The sequence below is a fragment of the Equus caballus genome, chromosome 27 (genome assembly GCF_041296265.1).
Source record: "Equus caballus isolate H_3958 breed thoroughbred chromosome 27, TB-T2T, whole genome shotgun sequence".
NCBI classification, from domain to species: Eukaryota; Metazoa; Chordata; class Mammalia; order Perissodactyla; family Equidae; genus Equus; species Equus caballus.
In genome coordinates, this window is record NC_091710.1 from 31,346,913 (window position 1) to 31,364,317 (window position 17,405).

At 36.7% G+C, this 17,405-nt stretch overlaps 1 protein-coding gene across 1 annotated transcript in view; it reads left to right on the plus strand.

The window, feature by feature from the left end:
• Positions 1 to 17,405, plus strand: part of PPP2CB (protein phosphatase 2 catalytic subunit beta) — a 32,821-nt gene that overhangs the window by 12,650 nt on the left and 2,766 nt on the right. Inside the window, exons 2-6 of the mRNA XM_001493873.7 lie at positions 7,823 to 8,032; positions 9,684 to 9,857; positions 12,748 to 12,837; positions 12,952 to 13,113; positions 14,379 to 14,497. Of these exons, the coding sequence (XP_001493923.2) occupies positions 7,823 to 8,032; positions 9,684 to 9,857; positions 12,748 to 12,837; positions 12,952 to 13,113; positions 14,379 to 14,497 (755 nt within the window). The remainder of the gene's footprint in view (positions 1 to 7,822; positions 8,033 to 9,683; positions 9,858 to 12,747; positions 12,838 to 12,951; positions 13,114 to 14,378; positions 14,498 to 17,405) is intronic.

Sequence of the window (17,405 nt, forward strand, 5' to 3'; positions counted from 1 at the left end):
GGGGCATCCAGTTGGTATAGGTGAATCTGGAGGTGACTAACTTTGTGATTCCTACAGTGTGTATGCCGACTTTCATTGTGCTTGTTTTACATGCTCTAACACCAGCACTTTGGACTGGTGTAATAGGACACTAACAGTCACTGCAAACAAGTTGAAGTGAATAGAATGCATGCCTTTGTAGAAATGTGAGCCCTCCTGCCCTGTACGTGCTCTCTGTTTCTTTCATGTTACGTGTAGGTCATCAGAACAGTTGTATTAACATAGAGTTTTAAGTTTTTTAGTCTCATGACCCCCTTTAGACTCTTAAAACTTAAGGACTGCAAAGAGCTTTTGTTTCTATGGGTTGTATTACTGTATTGGCAATTAAAACTGTAGTTTCAAAAAATACATATTCTTTAAAACAATAGTAAATCCATTACATCTGAACATGCCCTTGGGTCATACTTTGAGAACTGCTACATTCATTTATCTTTGTATTAAGTGAATAAACACAGTTTTTTCAACAAAACTTCATAGTCTCAATATTACAAGTCTTAGACCTATTAAAACCATCAATATTACAGAAAATCTCCTTACCTAGACTTAAAAATTAACTTTCTGATGTTAAAATGCAGAAAAATATAACTTCAGATTCCATTTTAAGTCAATTGGTATAAAAAGTCACAAGCCCTCTTCCGTTTAACAGTTTAAAGATGGCTAATTCAGAACGTTATATTCTTGAACACCCTTATATAAATACCAGAGTTTATACATATATATGTATGTGTATATATATAGATTCTTATATGTAAACTATATAGTTTCTTAGAGGGGCTGGCCTGGTGGCATAGTGGTTAAGTTCACGTGTTCAGATCCCAGGCATAGACCTAAACACCACTCATCAAGCCATGCTGTGGCGATGTCCCACACACACAATAGAGGAAGACTGGCACAGATGTTAGCTCAGGGCCACTCTTCCTCAAGCAAAAAGAGGAAGATTGGCAGTAGATGTTAGTTCAGGGCCAATCTTCCTCACCAAAATAAATAAATAGTTTCTTAGGACTTCTCAAAAATATGAATTTCTAATTTTAATTAAGATTGAATCAATGATTTTTTTGAGACAGATTGTAACCTACAAATATCTTTGTATGACTTATGTTAACGTGTTTCTATTGTGTGCTACAGATACTCTCCCAGGCTTCTCCTTTTATCTCTTTTTGTGTACAGAAGTGGTTTGATTTTTTTTATTGAGTTCACAATGGTTTACATCGATGTGAGCTTTCAGTTGTACATTATTTCTTGTCTGTCACCACATAAGTGCTCCCCTTCACCCCCTGTGCCCACTCCCCCACCCCCCTTCCCCTGGTAACCACTGAACTGTTTTCTTTGTCCATGTGTATGTTTACATTCCACATATGAGTGAAGTCATTGCATACAGAAGTTTTTATTTTGTTCACTTGAGCCCGCCGAAGCCAGCATGTTGAGGCTAGAGAGTTTACATGTTCCTCTTTTTGTCTCTGGTAGCTGGCCTGCAACAGACACTTGGCAAGTGTTTGTTACATGAACCTTGCTCTTCAGGGATATTTTGGTGTGTCAGGTGATTACTGTGTATGATGTACATCAGAGGGAATGGTCTGTCGACCTGATGACTGTTGTCCTGTACACGTGCTATGTATGAAATCATTTTTCCTCCGTTTTTTGGTAAGGTTTCCTTTAGTGGATTTTTAAGTAGGATTAGCTTGTTAAATTCTTAATGTTATATGACTTGAGGATTCTGTTTTACTATTTCTGCAAAATGTTGGTTATTTGCTCCTGTCTAACTTGAAAAACAAATTACTTGATGCTTGCTAAGCACGTGACAGAATGATTTTACTCTTTTGACTTTTTTTGTCCAGTTAATAGATCCATTACAGGAGGTGAGGTTGTGTTGCTCTTGAAAGACCTCTGCTAATTGTTTTCTCAATCTTCAGCTATTTTACTGGGGTCCTTTTAACTTTAGGATTTAGCTTCTAATATTAAGGACTTTTTTCTTTACCCCCGATGCATTAATTCTTTGGCTGAAATTGGCTGACTTTGCTGTATTTTGCCGCTGTGATCTAAAATAGCTATCTGGAGAACCTAACGTGATCGTATCTGAAAAATTGTTAGAGCAGCTGCTTGGTGTGGAACTCCTATGTAGTTTTCCTTACTAAACGGGGAATTGTTTGGTTTTGTGACTTGCCTTTTGCATTTATCTATCAAATACCCTTTATATCAAATATACTTCTATACCATTCTGAATGTCTACTTAGTATTCCATTCTATAGATGTGTACTATATTTGTTTCCTTAACTATCCAATGGACATTTATAATTTCCAGTATTTTCCCTTAAAAGCAAACATTCCTTTATTTATATCCATACATATTTATCTGATTTTATTCATAGTATGGCTGTCTAGAAGTGGAGTTGTTTGGTCCAGTATTGTAACCATGTATCAGTTAGTGTTAGGTTTGGTGTGTGTAACAGAAAACCCAAAATAATAAAGGCTTAACCTAGTAGCAGTTTGTATTTCTCTCACATCCAGGAAAATTCAGAGGTGAGCAGTCCAGGGGCAATATGGCAGCTCTACACAGTTATCAGGAAAACAGACATCTTGCTGTATTCGTTTTTTGTGGCTGCTGTAACAGATTACTACAAAGTGGGTGGTTTAAAACAGCAGAAATATCTTCTCTCACAGCTCTGGAGGCCTGGAGTCCAGAGTCAAGTCAGCCGGGCCAGCTCCGTCTGGGGCTTCCAAGAGAATCGGCTCCTTGCCTCCTCCAGCTTCTGGTGTCTGCTGGCGTTCCTTGGCCGCATCACTTCAGTCTTCCTCTGTCTTTATGTGGCCTTCTCTTCTGCGCTTGTCTGTCTCAGAGCTCCCTCTGCCTCTCTCTCATAAGGAGGCATGTAATTACATTCAGGGCCCATCAGGATAATCCAGGATAAGCTCCTCCTGTCAGCATCCTTAAGCGCATCTTTTCGTGTGAGGTTATAGTCACAGGTTCTGGTCACTAGGAAGTGAGTGTATCTTTGCAGGGTGTTTTTTCAGCCTGCCGCATCTTCCACACTCTGTGCTGCTGTTACTAGGGAGCAGCTCTTGTCTTTATGGTCTGAGCTACCTTGATTTTAAACCTGTTGCTCCTTGGGAAAAACAAACCAGTCTCAGATGTGGCAGAGTGGGAGTTAATAAATGACCCACAATATATTGGAGTAAATAGAAGGTTTAGACTGATAGATCAGCAACAAACTGAGAAGGGACAGCATGGCAGACAAATTACAGCAAGCAAGAAAGGAACATAGCTTGGGGAATGATGTACAGAGAACCCAAAATAAATCCAGGGAACAGGAAGAAATTACCCACTGGTGCTCAGGTTATAGGACAACTCACTATGATGTGGATTAAATAAAAGAAGCTCAAAAACAAGAATTGTTGGGGCCAGCCTGGTGGCATAGCAGTTAAGCTTGTGTGTCTCCACTTCCCGTGGCCCAGGGTTCACCGGTTTGGATCCTGGGTGTGGACCTACACACCGCTCATTAAGCCATGCTGTGGAGGCATCCCACATATAAAGTAGAAGAAGATGGGCACGGATGTTAGCTCAGGGCCAATCTTCCTCAGCAAAAAGAGGAGGAATGGTGGCAGATGTGAGCTCAGGGCTAATCTTCCACAAAAAAAAAACAAGAGCGTTGCACCATGAGCTGAATAGAGATTTATGAAACAAATTGAGGGCAAAACCAGTAGTGAAAGTTAATAACAAGAGAAGCAGAAGGGACATGGCAGAAAAACATAACTGCCTCCAGAAAGGAAAGACTTAAGATAATCGCAAGGAATGCACATGAGAACAAAAAAGAACAGACAAACATGATTTAAAAAAACCTCAAGTAATTAAAGTTTCTGAAATAGGAAATACAACAAATAAAACAGAAAAAAATACCCCATCCCTTGACAAGAAAATTTCTCTGAATTTAAGAAATTCTGGGATTTTTTATCAAAGGAGCTTCTGGAAATCTTGATCTTAGGCTTCCAGCCTCCAAAACTGTGAGAAATAAATTTCTGTTGTTTCTAAGCCACTCAGTCTGTGAGTTATTTTTGTTATAGCAGCCTGAACAGACTAAGGCACTAGTGGTTATAAGATTTATAAAGGAAAAAACAAAAGCGTCATTTTATATGATCTATATGGAAATCCAGGAAAATCTATAAACTATTAAAACTAAACAGTTTTCAAGTTACAAGAGTGTAGCTTGTGTAAAAATCTGACATTGAGAAATATTTTTTAAAATCCCAGCATCATCTCAAGTATAAATTACCTTGGATTATGTCCAACAAGTAGACATTATTAGACAATTATCAAACTTGTTTAAAGAATAAAGGAAATCTAAATAAATGATGATCAATGCCATATTCATCAGTGGAAAGACTTATTTTAAATATACCCATTTGCTCCAAATATATAAATTCAATGTAATTTGAGTCAAAACCTCAACAAGATTTTCATAGGATTTGACAACTTCTAAAATTCATATGTCAGGCTTAATGAAAGGGCCAAAATAGCCAGATAGTCATAAATAAAAGGAATAGGAAGAGAGCCTCTCTTCCCAGATAGTATGATTTCTTATAGTAATTAAAGCAGTCTGTTATTGACACAGGAGTGGTAGACCAATGAGAATGGAGCCTGAGGAAAAGATGAAAATGCTGACACTTTATTTGGGGAATGCAAGCCCACAGACATAAAGTGGAAGAAAAAAATAAAGTGAGGAAATGTGTAAAGCAGTGTGATATGATGCATTACCTTGGGAGGTGGGACTTCTTCACTATCCAGAAAAATCGCGAGGAGAAGTCGTACCTCAGAGAAGTGCATGGAAGGAAAAACAGTGGCAGTTTATTTCCCTGGCTCCCTTCTTTCTCTCTCTTCCCACTAGTCAAGGTTTACTCCACGGGGAGATGACTCCCACGTATTTCCAAATCGTGCCATCCAGCCCTCAGCACCTGCTCAAGAAGCCAGATCCCACATCCCACCATGTGGCATTCCATCCGTGTCTGTTGGAAGAGGAGCAGCTCAGCATGTTAGGGCTGAGCAAGAGCCACGCAGGTCCACGACTTCAGCTTAGACTCAAGCCAGCTCAGGGCTGGGCAAGGTGTCATCAATGATGACAGCAGTGCAGTTTGAGAGACGGCAGCTCAGAAAAAGAATATGAAGGCATCTGAGAGGGTGTACAAGGTTGTGTCCAGTTCAGGTAAGAAATTAGGAAACAGACATAGGTCTTTACAAAAACTTGGCAGAGGTGACATTACAAATTAGGAAAGGATGGCACTATGTAATAATAATGCTGAGCCAGTTGGCTAACCATTACGAATAATAAAATTAAAATGAATTCCTACATTACACCATATAACAAATTCCACTGCTGGGTTAAAGACTTGTGAAATGTGAAAGCAAAAACTTCCAGGATAAAAATACAAAAGTGCTTTTTCGACCTCCGTGTAGGGAACAGTTTCTGAAACAAGAACCCAAACAGCACAGACCATAAAGGGGAAAGAGTGATAAATTTGGCTATCTTAAAGTTTAGAAACAACAAAAGAAACTTCAGTGACACTATACATAAAATGAAAACACTAGCGTCAGACAGAAGATATTTAAAATACATAAAACTTGTGGCCGGCCTGGTGGCTCAGCGGTTAAGTGCTCACATTCTGCTTTGGTTCACCGGTTGGGATCCCGGGTGCAGACATGGCACCACTTGGCAAGCCATGCTGTGGCAGGCGTCCCACATAGAAAGTAGAGGAAGATGGGCACGGATGTTAGCTCAGGGCCAGTCTTCCTCAGCAAAAAGAGGAGGATTGACAGCAGATGTTAGCTCAGGGCTCATCTTCCTCAAAAAAAAACAACCAACAACAACAACAAAAATACGTAAAACCAATATAAGGTAAATATTTATAATACTAAAAAAAAAAAGTACAAATCAATAGGAAAAATACAAACAACCGACTAGAAAAATTAGGTTAATTTTGTGAGTAGGCATTTCAAAGAAAAAAAAAATTTAGTGACCAATAAGCATGAAAAGCTGCTTTTGTAAAGAAATGTTAAGTATCAGAGGTGCAAATTAGAAGATACTATTTCACACCTGCTAATTGGCAAGAATGTCAAAGTCTGTTGACAAAGATGCTCAGCAACAAGAACTTACATTATGCAGAGAGAAGCTCAAAATCCGTGTTTTTAAATGCTCCTTAGATGATCAAATCCCTGCAGAGGCAGAGAAATGTCTGTCCCTAAAATTCCACTCCCACTGCTCTTAGCTCTCCGCTGCCAGCTCCTACTGTCAGCTTCCTCCTGGGCAGCTGACTTGTTGCCCTGCGTCATTTTCACCTCCTCACCCTCACCGCGGGGTTGTTTCTTACTCTTAGTTTGTATGTACACGTCAGTCTCAGTTCTTACCTCTTGTTCTTCATGGTTTTCTGTTTCTAATCTCGTAGACCTGGAAATGTGATAAGCAGCTTGTTAGAATTTTGTACATAACAAGTAAATAGGCCCAGAATAGGGCCTAATAGAGTCCTCTGGCAGGTTGATGGGAAGGTGCATATGCTTGTATTCTATCTGTTTTATTACAGGCCTCAGAGACCTTTTTAATTGTCTTTCTGCTTCTGGGATCTTTTTCCTATTAGGCAAAGTTGCTAAATACATGAGGTGCGATGAACTTGACTTTAGTCAGTACATTTAATCTGCCGTCGTTTATATATGAACTCTGTGCTTCAGGGCCTCCTAAGGGTATATTCTCACTTGATTCATTGAATATAAACTAATTGGAATAAAGAAGTTGGAGATTGGCTTATGAATTGGTGTAAGAATGTGTTTATTTATAAAAGAATTTGAATAGTTTGTGACTTTTTTCTTTATTGATCTATTTTAACTTGTAAATAAGATTATTCTTTTTAAGAAACAACTTTATTGAGATATAATTCCTATACCAAACAGTTCGCTCATTTGGAGTGTACAGTTCAGTGGCTTTCAGTGCATTCCCAGATATGTGCACTCATCACCACAATATTAGAACATTTTCATTCCCCCCAAAAGAAACCCTGTATACCTTAGCCATTACTCTCCAGTCTCCCCGGTTCTAGGCAGCCACTGGTCTACTTTCTATCTCTGTAGATTTGCCTTTTCTGGATATGTCATGTAAATGGAGTTATACAATCTATGACCTTATAATCTGTCGTATAAATGGAGTTACAATCTATGACCTTACAATCTGTGACTGCCTTCTTTCACTTATATAAGCAAAAGATAGAATACATTCGCATTATATCAGTGTTTTCAAAGTTGTAGTGTGTATCAATACTTCGTTTATTTTTATTTCTGAATAATATTCCATTGAGAGGATATACTCAGATTTTACTTACCCATTCATCAGTTAATGGACATTTGGGTGGTTTCAGCTTTTTGGCTATTGTGAATAATGCTGCCAGAAACCTGTAAACATAATTCTCTTAAGTATATTTCTAAGTGGAATTGCTGAATCACGTGGTAATTGTTTAACTTTTTGAAGAACTGCCAGTTTTCCACAGCAGCTGCACCAACCACTGCATTCCCACCAGCAGTGTATGAGAGTTCCAGTTTCTCCACGTCCTCACGCACACTTGCTATTATCTGTCTCTTTTATTTGCAGTCTTAGTAGGTGTGAAGTGGTATCTCATTGTGGTTTTAGTTTTATGATTTCATAAAGCACATTTCAGGTGTTTTTTCACCAGATTTTCTTTTAATACACAAAGAATAATGCCTTTAATTTGTGATAGAATCTTTTTTTAATTGTTGGTTTCATTTTTCTAACAGGCTAAGGAAATTTTAACAAAAGAATCAAATGTGCAAGAGGTTCGTTGTCCTGTTACCGTCTGTGGAGATGTGCATGGTCAATTCCATGATCTCATGGAACTCTTTAGAATTGGTGGAAAATCACCAGATACAAACTATCTATTCATGGGCGACTATGTAGACAGAGGTTATTATTCAGTGGAGACTGTGACTCTTCTTGTGGCATTAAAGGTATGATTAATGACATTCACTTTTCTTTTTTTCAAGCTTTAAACCAACAAAAGGCAAGAATGGCAGTATTGCACCTCATCTGTTCTGTTTTGTGATCCATTCAGTTTCTAACCCCTTAAAATAATAGTTGATTTTACATCTTTTAACAGAGAGGGAGATGAGGATGATACCTTAAACCTCTCCTGCCTTCTCCTGGTAAATCATTCTTTTGGGTAATCCATAGCTGAAGTCTTAGAATCATTTTTTACTTAGTCACTTATCTCTCATATTCAGTCAATTAACAAGTCTTTTTTAAATTGTTGCCTTAAGAAGTCTTATATCTCTGTCTCTGTTTTTACTATCAACACACAATTCGTATCTCTACCACTTTACACTTTGTTGCAGTAGTATGGTAACTAATATTTTTGCCTCTAAGGTCTGACTCCTCCAAATTGACCTTGCACCTTGCGTATGCTGCCAGATTAAATCTCTTTTATTTAAGATTTTCATCTTGGTACTTCCCTGCTCCCAAACTCTTCAGTCATTCCATATTGCCTGTAGAGTGGAGCTCAAACTCCTTGGCTGGCCGTTGTAGTCTAGCCTGAATTTGCCTGCCAGTAGTTGACAGCATAAACTCTTTGACTCAAAGAATTTCAGTGCTCAGTCTATCTCCATAAATTTCTTTAACCACTTTCCCCAAAGGATTACTCCATCTGTGATTTGTTACCCCTTCTACCACAACACAAGTCCTGCTTCTTCCATGAAGCCTTCCACCATTTTAGCCTCACTCTTCCTACTCTAAATTAACGTGAAACATCTTCTCTCACCCCTTATTCATACTCCATAGTGGTTTCTTGCCTTGTATTATGTACTTCACATACCTCTTTAGTGAGATTAGTCCTTAGAGAGGAGAAGTCATGTATTATACTTGTGCGGACCTGTCACTTAGCTTTAAGCACTAAATTTAATGTTGGACATATAACAGATGCTTAGTAAATATGTATGAATTAAAGTATGCATTTGCAGCTTTTGGTTAATTTGGTTTACAGAATCTGATGCTTTTTCATACTTCTCAGACATATTCTTAACTATAAACAGCATGTTATAAGCCATGTGTCTATATTTTGTTATGGAAAAGAGACTGTTAATACATTTGAAATCTTGCCTAGATTTGGCAAGGGTCTGTTTTTGTGTTTTTGTTGGCAAACACAATCTTCCTGTGGGAAATAAAAGTTGAAAGGGGAGGGAGAGGTTAGTCTATAGAAGAGTTTGTCTCAGGTCCAGATCTCTGATCTTCAGTGTCCATTCAGCAGTAAGAAGTCATAGTGTTCTGAAAAGATTTAGAAGACTAGTGATAGTTTGAGGATGAAGAAGATATTTGAGACAAATCAGGTACAAGTTTATTATAGTAATAGAGGTATCAGTTAATAAGGATTCCAATGAGGGTGATATAAATAGTAAAATGACTGCCTATATAGAAAATATGTCAAAGTTTAATCAATAGGACCTGGTTATGAATGAGAACATTTTTTATTCTGAAAAAGAATTAGCATTTACTTTACTAGCAGGAAAAAGAGCCATTTAAAGAAATGGGTCAGCGGTTAATGTGCTTAACGTGACGCTCATAAAAATATGATTTGTACAACATGGGTTTCTTTTGCTTTTCTTCCAGGTGCGTTATCCAGAACGCATTACAATATTGAGAGGAAACCACGAAAGCCGACAAATAACCCAAGTGTATGGCTTTTATGATGAATGTCTACGAAAGTATGGGAATGCCAATGTTTGGAAATATTTTACGGATCTATTTGATTATCTTCCACTCACAGCTTTAGTAGATGGACAGGTATGTATGTACGTGCTTACATCGGGGTGGGGATAAAAGTAGGAAAAGATTTTCTACTAGTCATTTAGGATCTAGGTTTACATAACGTGTATGTCTGTATCCCCTTGGCCTTTTCTGCCTCTTTCCCTTGTACTTAAGATTTCAGAACAGGGAATTGGATAAATTTTATGTACATTGGGACCAGCAAATTTCCATGTTGTTCTCAGATATATTTGTAAAGCTTTTGGCCAAAGGATATGCCAATATGCTTTTTTATTATAGATAAATATTGTAAATAAATGCTTATGGTCCTGACGTGCACGCTAGTAAAGCAAAGCCATTTTTTGAAGCTGTCTTCACACATTTAACCAGTGTCCGCTGGTTACCATTAATAACTTTTTCTTCCTATGTTCATGGTAATTGCAAGCCAGTAATATTGTGTATTACGCCGCCTTCACTAAGAAGTGAATGCTTTGTTTCTACCTGTAACAAGTATTACAGACATAAAACGTTCAGAAGTGTAAGAAAAATTTGTGCCAGTTTCCTGTTATTCCAATTTCCGGGTGTAATCACTGTGAGCATGAAGTGGTTTCAATTTCAGTCTAAGACGTGCTGTGGGCTCTACAGCTCTTAAACCACAGACGCCCACAGGCTGCCCCTGGACCACTACTGCCGATAGAATCTGCTTCTGACCTTTTCTGTGTGATCCTGACGGTCCATGTTTCCCAGCTGTGATTCTGAACATCACAATAATTAATTTAAAAGGGCAATATTTTGCTTAGACTTGCTAAAATGAAAGAAAACAATGAATTTAAAGGAGGTTAAATTTTAATTAAGGTTTTTAATTTTAAAAAGCAATATAGCTTTCATTAACATAACAATTGACATAATTATTTTAGAAGGACAGCCTATCAGTGTTATGGTGAATCTAGTTTTTTAAATGAGAGCATTAGTATAGCTTTTATTTATTGAATATGTTTATATTTCTCCCCCTCCCCCGCAACCTTTTACCTTCAGTGGACCATTGATCTTTCCTATTGTAGTACTCTCAAGGAACAAAATAGCCAGTACACACACACACAACATTGGTAACACGTTATTGTTTATAAAATGTTGTTGTGGGAAGACTTTATACACCTTAGAAATGAAGTAGATAAAAAATAAGTATATAGAGTATTTGAACAATGGGACAAGCTTACCTAACAGATATAGACAGTATTTATAGCTTTTGGTATATGAGTACCCAACAAACAAAAACCAGATAATTTTCCACATATTCATTCATTTATTCTTTCTTTCCTCCTTTACACCCTTTCGTCTATCCATCCATCATTTATTTATGTATCAAATGTTAAGTGACAGTCTCCAATTCTGAGTAGTAGAAGAAAAACTCAGACTGGGAATGAAATAGAAAAGGATAAAAGAAAAATCTACTTGCTTGGGAACTTTCACCATCTTTTATTAACACTCAGAAAATAAAAGATAAGAATCCAAATCATTTCTAAATGACAGTGGAAGTATGGTGTAGACCGAAACTTTTAGATGTAAACAAGGGAAGAAATACGTAGTCTTACATTTGTTTTGTAGAAAAATAGAAAGGAAATAATGTTATATAAACATTTAGCTCAAAGAATGACACAGTAAAATAAAGGATTTATTAAGGATCAAAGCAGAAATGGATACTGATCAATATGGCCAAAAGCAGTTTTTGAAAAGTCTACTAAAAAGAAATGTAATATTCAAAACTGATCTAGAAAAAAAGGGGGAGATCACATGAAACACTAGGAATGAGAAATAAGGCGTTACTGTAAATATGGAGGTGCTTACATATCACAACAGATACAGCTTTATTCCAATAAACTTGAAAAGATGGGCGAAATTTATTATAGCAAAATATTAATTGTTAAATTGGTTTTGAAGAAATTAACCAATGTAAATAGACTACTAGATTTAGCAGAAATTGGAAAAGTAGAAATTGGTCTAGATAGATTCATAGACCAATTCTACCAAGCCTTTAAGGCACATAGAATTTCTGTGTTCCAAAGCTTAGGGAAAAGATGGAGAGCTTCAGAACTCACTCTATGGCTAGTATAACCCCAACACCAAACTAGACATGGCTAACACAGAAAAATGAAACAGATCAAAACTGTTTGAAAAAAATTCTATATCTTCATTATTTAAAACTCAGTTATTAAGGAGTAAGATAAAATAACATTAATTGGAAAAGAAACTTTATACTGCGTGTACTTTTCAGCAAAACATCAGAAACCTCATCAAAGTCAGGAGAAAAATGCCCTCTAAAACTTGTAGTATTAATTCTTCCTGATTCAGCATCTGTAGAGGATGGGCTTGGAAATAAATGTTTTACAAAAAAAATCAACTTGTATCATTCAGTTTTGTTTTGAAAGTCCTAGCCTTTGCACTGAGCAATAAAAAGAATTAAAAAGTATAAACTTTGAGAAGACAAAAACAAATATTTTTGCAAACAACATGATTATGTACTCAAAAAAGAAATCTAGGAAACTGAAAAACTGTTGGAACCAATAAAATGAATCAGTAGGGTCTTTAGTGTAAGAGAAACAAATGTTATATATACTTCACCAGTAACCAGCAAAAAATGTAATGGTGAGTCACAAGGATGGAGATCCCATTCACCAGACAAGGGGAAAAAAACATATACCTAGGACTACAAAGAAAGAAGACAAAAGAAATACATGTTAACAAGTCTCTCTGATGATATGGTTTTTGTTCTTTTCCATTGAATTTTATATATTTTCCACCGTGAATATTTTTAAACTTTATTTTGGAGAGAAGAGCTGTTAGGATTGAGAGTTGGCAACCAGTGTTTACTCTCCATTAACTTTTAGCAATTAATAAAACAAATTCATTTTCTTTTTAAATTCATAAACAGATATTCTGCCTCCACGGTGGTCTCTCTCCATCCATAGACACACTGGATCATATAAGAGCCCTGGATCGTTTACAAGAAGTTCCACATGAGGTAAACTCAGTTTTAATAAAAAAAAGAAAGAACTATAACCACATTGTGGTAAAGGTAAATGAGTTAAATGTGACTGGTAATAATTTATAACATGTACTTGATTTTCTTGGCCAGGGCCCAATGTGTGATCTGTTATGGTCAGATCCAGATGATCGTGGTGGATGGGGTATTTCACCACGTGGTGCTGGCTACACATTTGGACAAGACATTTCTGAAACATTTAACCACGCCAATGGTCTCACACTGGTTTCTCGTGCTCACCAACTTGTAATGGAGGTATGTCCTTTTCCTACAGGATGATGATCTTTATTTCAAATAAATATATCTGTCTGTAATAAAGCTTCATGACTTAGAATGTCAGAAACATTTGAGGAAGGAGAAAAAACTTGTCTGGTTTTAGCAAGGAGGAAAGTGCTAGTTGGCCAGAGCAAAATTATGTCACTTTTTAAATTAATTTAGACTTAGCGAAGAGTTACAAAAGCAGTGCCAAAAAGCTCCCTTGTATCCTACAGTCAGATTCCTCAAATATGAATATTGTAATATTTGCTTTATCATTCTCTCTCCCTCCCTGTCCCCCTTCCCTTACACATATTACTTAGTTTCTTTTAAACTGTTTGAATGTCAGTTGCAGGTATAATACTCCTTCACCCCCAAATTTCCATATGTATTTTGTAAAAATAAAGACTTTCTCTTACATAACCGCAGTATTGTTATCACAGTCAGGAAATTTGCAGTGACATAGCACTATTATCTAATCTAAACACTTTATTCAAATTTTGATTGTCTCACTAAAGTCCTTTATAGCAAAACTTGTGTGTGTGTGTGTGCATGTATAATCTAATCCAGGATCATGCTACATTCAGTCTTCTTTGATCTGGAAATAATTCCTCTGGTTTTCTTTGTTTTGCATAATCTTTACATTTTTGAAGAGTATAAGCAATTTTACTTTGTAGAAATATCCTTCATTTTTGGTTTGACTGATCTTTCCGTATGATTACAGATTCAGGATATGCATTTTTGGCAGGCATACCACAAAATGATTCTCAGTGCATCTTATCAGGACTCATGAAATCTATTTGTCCCACTTCTGGTGGTGTTAACCTGGATCACTTAGTTAACGTGGTGCCTGCCAGATTTCTCTAATATGGTGTTAGTATTTTGTAAATACTAGAGAAATATAAATAGAATATAATCCTTCCGAACCAATAGGTAGTGGCTTCAAGATGTTGGAGAAAACTTCACAAACCTGATAGAGGCAAGAGGAGAGGTGAAAGCATGATAAATAAAGAACATAAATTCTTACGGTAAAGATAAGTCTAGTTATATCAGTAAGCATAGGAAATGGAAATGGATGAAAACTTTTCCTTTCCTAAAAGACTGAGACTCTCAAATTGGATAAATAATCAAAATTCAGCTGCTATTTGGGATGTATCTAAAACATGACACTAGAGACTAGAAGTAGAGGGAGGGAAAATGGTGTATTATCTATGTCAAAATCATGATTTTATGGTGAAATATTGATTTTTTTTTTATTGCTGCAGGGATACAATTGGTGTCACGATCGGAACGTGGTCACCATTTTCAGTGCACCCAATTACTGTTATCGCTGTGGGAACCAGGCTGCTATCATGGAATTAGATGACACTTTAAAATATTCCTTGTAAGTAACTTTAAATTTTAATGTATATAATCACATTTGGAGGGAAAATTTTAAATGTAGGTTATTAAATTAAGGTAGAGAGTTTCTGCGTCTGGAACAATGGGGTGAGGAACATGGCAGACACTTTCTCCAACATAAACAACCATTTAACCAGAGAAAATTGTTTTAAACAGGTATTTCGAGTTTTGGGAAGTTGTCCTAAGTACATACAGCAAATAGGGAAACAATTATTCTAGAAAATCTAAATCTCAGTCACAGCAGCCAGAGTCTGTGGAATTGGAACACAGCATGCTCCCTCCCCCTCCCCCAGATCCCTTGTATAGAAACTACTCCATGCATTTCTCTGGGTGGGTGTGGTCAAGAAGAGGGGGGCTTTTCCCCTTCCCCAGCTCCCAGTCTTGTGCTATGGTTTCAACCCTAAGTGGGCAAGTGTCAGCATGCCTCACCTACCCCAGTCCTGGGTGACAGAAGCTCTATTCCTGGTGGGTACAGTCAAGAGGCTGAGACTCCCTATCCCCACCTATCTTCTGGAGTGGAAGCTCTACTCTATACGTGCATGGTGGGCAGAGAATGCTGGGTCCCCAGTTGTTCTTGCCCCAGCACCTGTTCATAGAACAGCGTATGTCACTAAGAAGTGGGTGACATAAATGGGTGACAGTGGTCAAAAGGTACAGGCTTCCATTTATAAAATAGGTCCTAGGGATGTAATGTACAGCATGTATTGTACAGACTATAGTTAATAATACTGTATTGTATATTTGAAAGTTGTTAAGAGAATAGATCTAAAAGTTCTCATCACAAGAAAAAAATTGTGACTGTGTGGTGATGTATGATAACTAGACATATTGCAGTGATCATTTTGCAGTATATACATTTATCAAACCATTACATTGTACACTTGAAAATAATATAATTTTATATGTCAGTTACAGGTCAATTTGAAGAAAAGTGGGCCATAATACCTGCCCACAACTCTGGAGCAGTGGCATAGAAGTTCTGCTCCGAGTGACAGGCAGAACAGAAAGTTCCTCAGCTCTTCCTGAGAGGACTGACCTTACTTAGAGCACAGGGTAGAGAGTTCCAAGCCTAAGTGCTTTGTTGAAAACAATGCGTATCGTGGTGGAGGCCACTTAAGAGGGCTCTCATAGCTCCCATGATGCTCCTAGCAACAAACAAAAGATCAAAGCAAGGAGAATTTTAACAGATAAAAACAGTGAAGAAAAATGAACCAGAGCCTCAGGAAATGTGGGATACTGTTAAGCACACCAGTATAGGTGTAATGGGAGTTCCAGAAGGAGAGAAGGGAGAGATAGAGACAGAAAGAATATTTGAAGAAATCATGGCTGAAAACTTCTCAGATTTGATGGTAAACATTGATAAACACGTCTAAGAAGCTCAACAAATAACATGGATAAATACAAAGAAATCCATACCCAGACACACCATAGTCAGATGCTGAAAGTCTAAAAGAAAAACTCTTGAAAGCAGTAAGAGAAAAATGACTTACAAAAGGGAACCTCAATGATAATCAGCTGACATCTCATCAGAAGGGCAATGGGATAACATGTTTAGAGTGCTGAAGGTAAAAAGCTCAACCAAGAATCTCATATGTGCAGCAAAACTTCAAAATGAATGCAAAAGAAAGATTTTTCCAGATAACAAAATTGAGAAAATTCAACAGTAGCAGACCTGCCATACAAGAAATACTAGAAAGAGTACTTCAGTCCAAAAGCACATGACACCAGAAAGTAAATCAAATGTATTACACACAAGATAGTAATTGTGAAAGACAGTACAATTGTATCTTTCTTCTTAACTGATTTAAAAATCAGTTACTTAACACAATATGGATATATTTGTAGTGTAGTGGACCTTAAATGTAATGTATAGAGATGGGATATATACGACTGTAACAGCACAGAGGAGGTGGCCGGGAACAAAGCTGTACTAAAGTAAAGAAGAGACACCAGATGGTAGTTCAAATCCTAAGGAATAATATGAAGAAACTAAAAATAAGATTAATATATCAAAATCTGTAAATATTTGCTCATTTTCCTTTCTCTCTCAACTTCTTTAAGGTCACAAAATTATGTAAGGTAATAATTAAATAGGTGTTCTGGGGGTTGTAACATATCTAGATATACTATGTATAATGTCAGTAGCAAAAAAAAGGAGAAGGGAAAGGAGCTATACTGTATAGGAGTAAATTTCTATAATTCACCAGAATTATGTTAGTATAAATCTGAAGTAGCATTCTGTAAGTTAAGTTGTGTATTGTAAGCTCTAGAGCAACCACTAATAAAATAATTTATTGAAGCTGTTAAAGGAATTTAAATGGTATACTAGAAAATATCCTTTTAATAAATAAGAAATCAGTTAAAGCAGGAACCAAGAAACAAAGAAGAGAGACGTTAAAAAAAAGAAAATGACAGGTATAAATCTAGTCATATCAATAATATTAAATGTAAATGATTTAAGCAATGCAATCAAAAGGCAGAGATTATCTTTTTTTTAAAAGATCCAGTTTTATGATGTCTACAGGAAACAAAATTTAGATTCAAACACACAAATAGATTAAAAGTAAAATGGTGAAAAAAGATACCACGCAAACAGCAGCCACAAGAGTGCTGGACTGCTTATACTAATAGCAGACAAAATAGATTTCAAAACAAAAATTGTTACTAGACATAAAGAAGGACATTTCATAATATAGAAAGAGCCACACCGTTAGGAGGATACATCGCTTATAAGCGTATGCACTTAACAACGGAGCCCTAGAATATATTGAGCAAAAACTAACAGAATTGAGGGGAGATGTACACAACTCAACAATAATAGTTGGAGACTTTATTATGCCACTTTCAGTAATAGAACTAGGCAGAAGATCAGCCAGGAAATAGAAGACTTG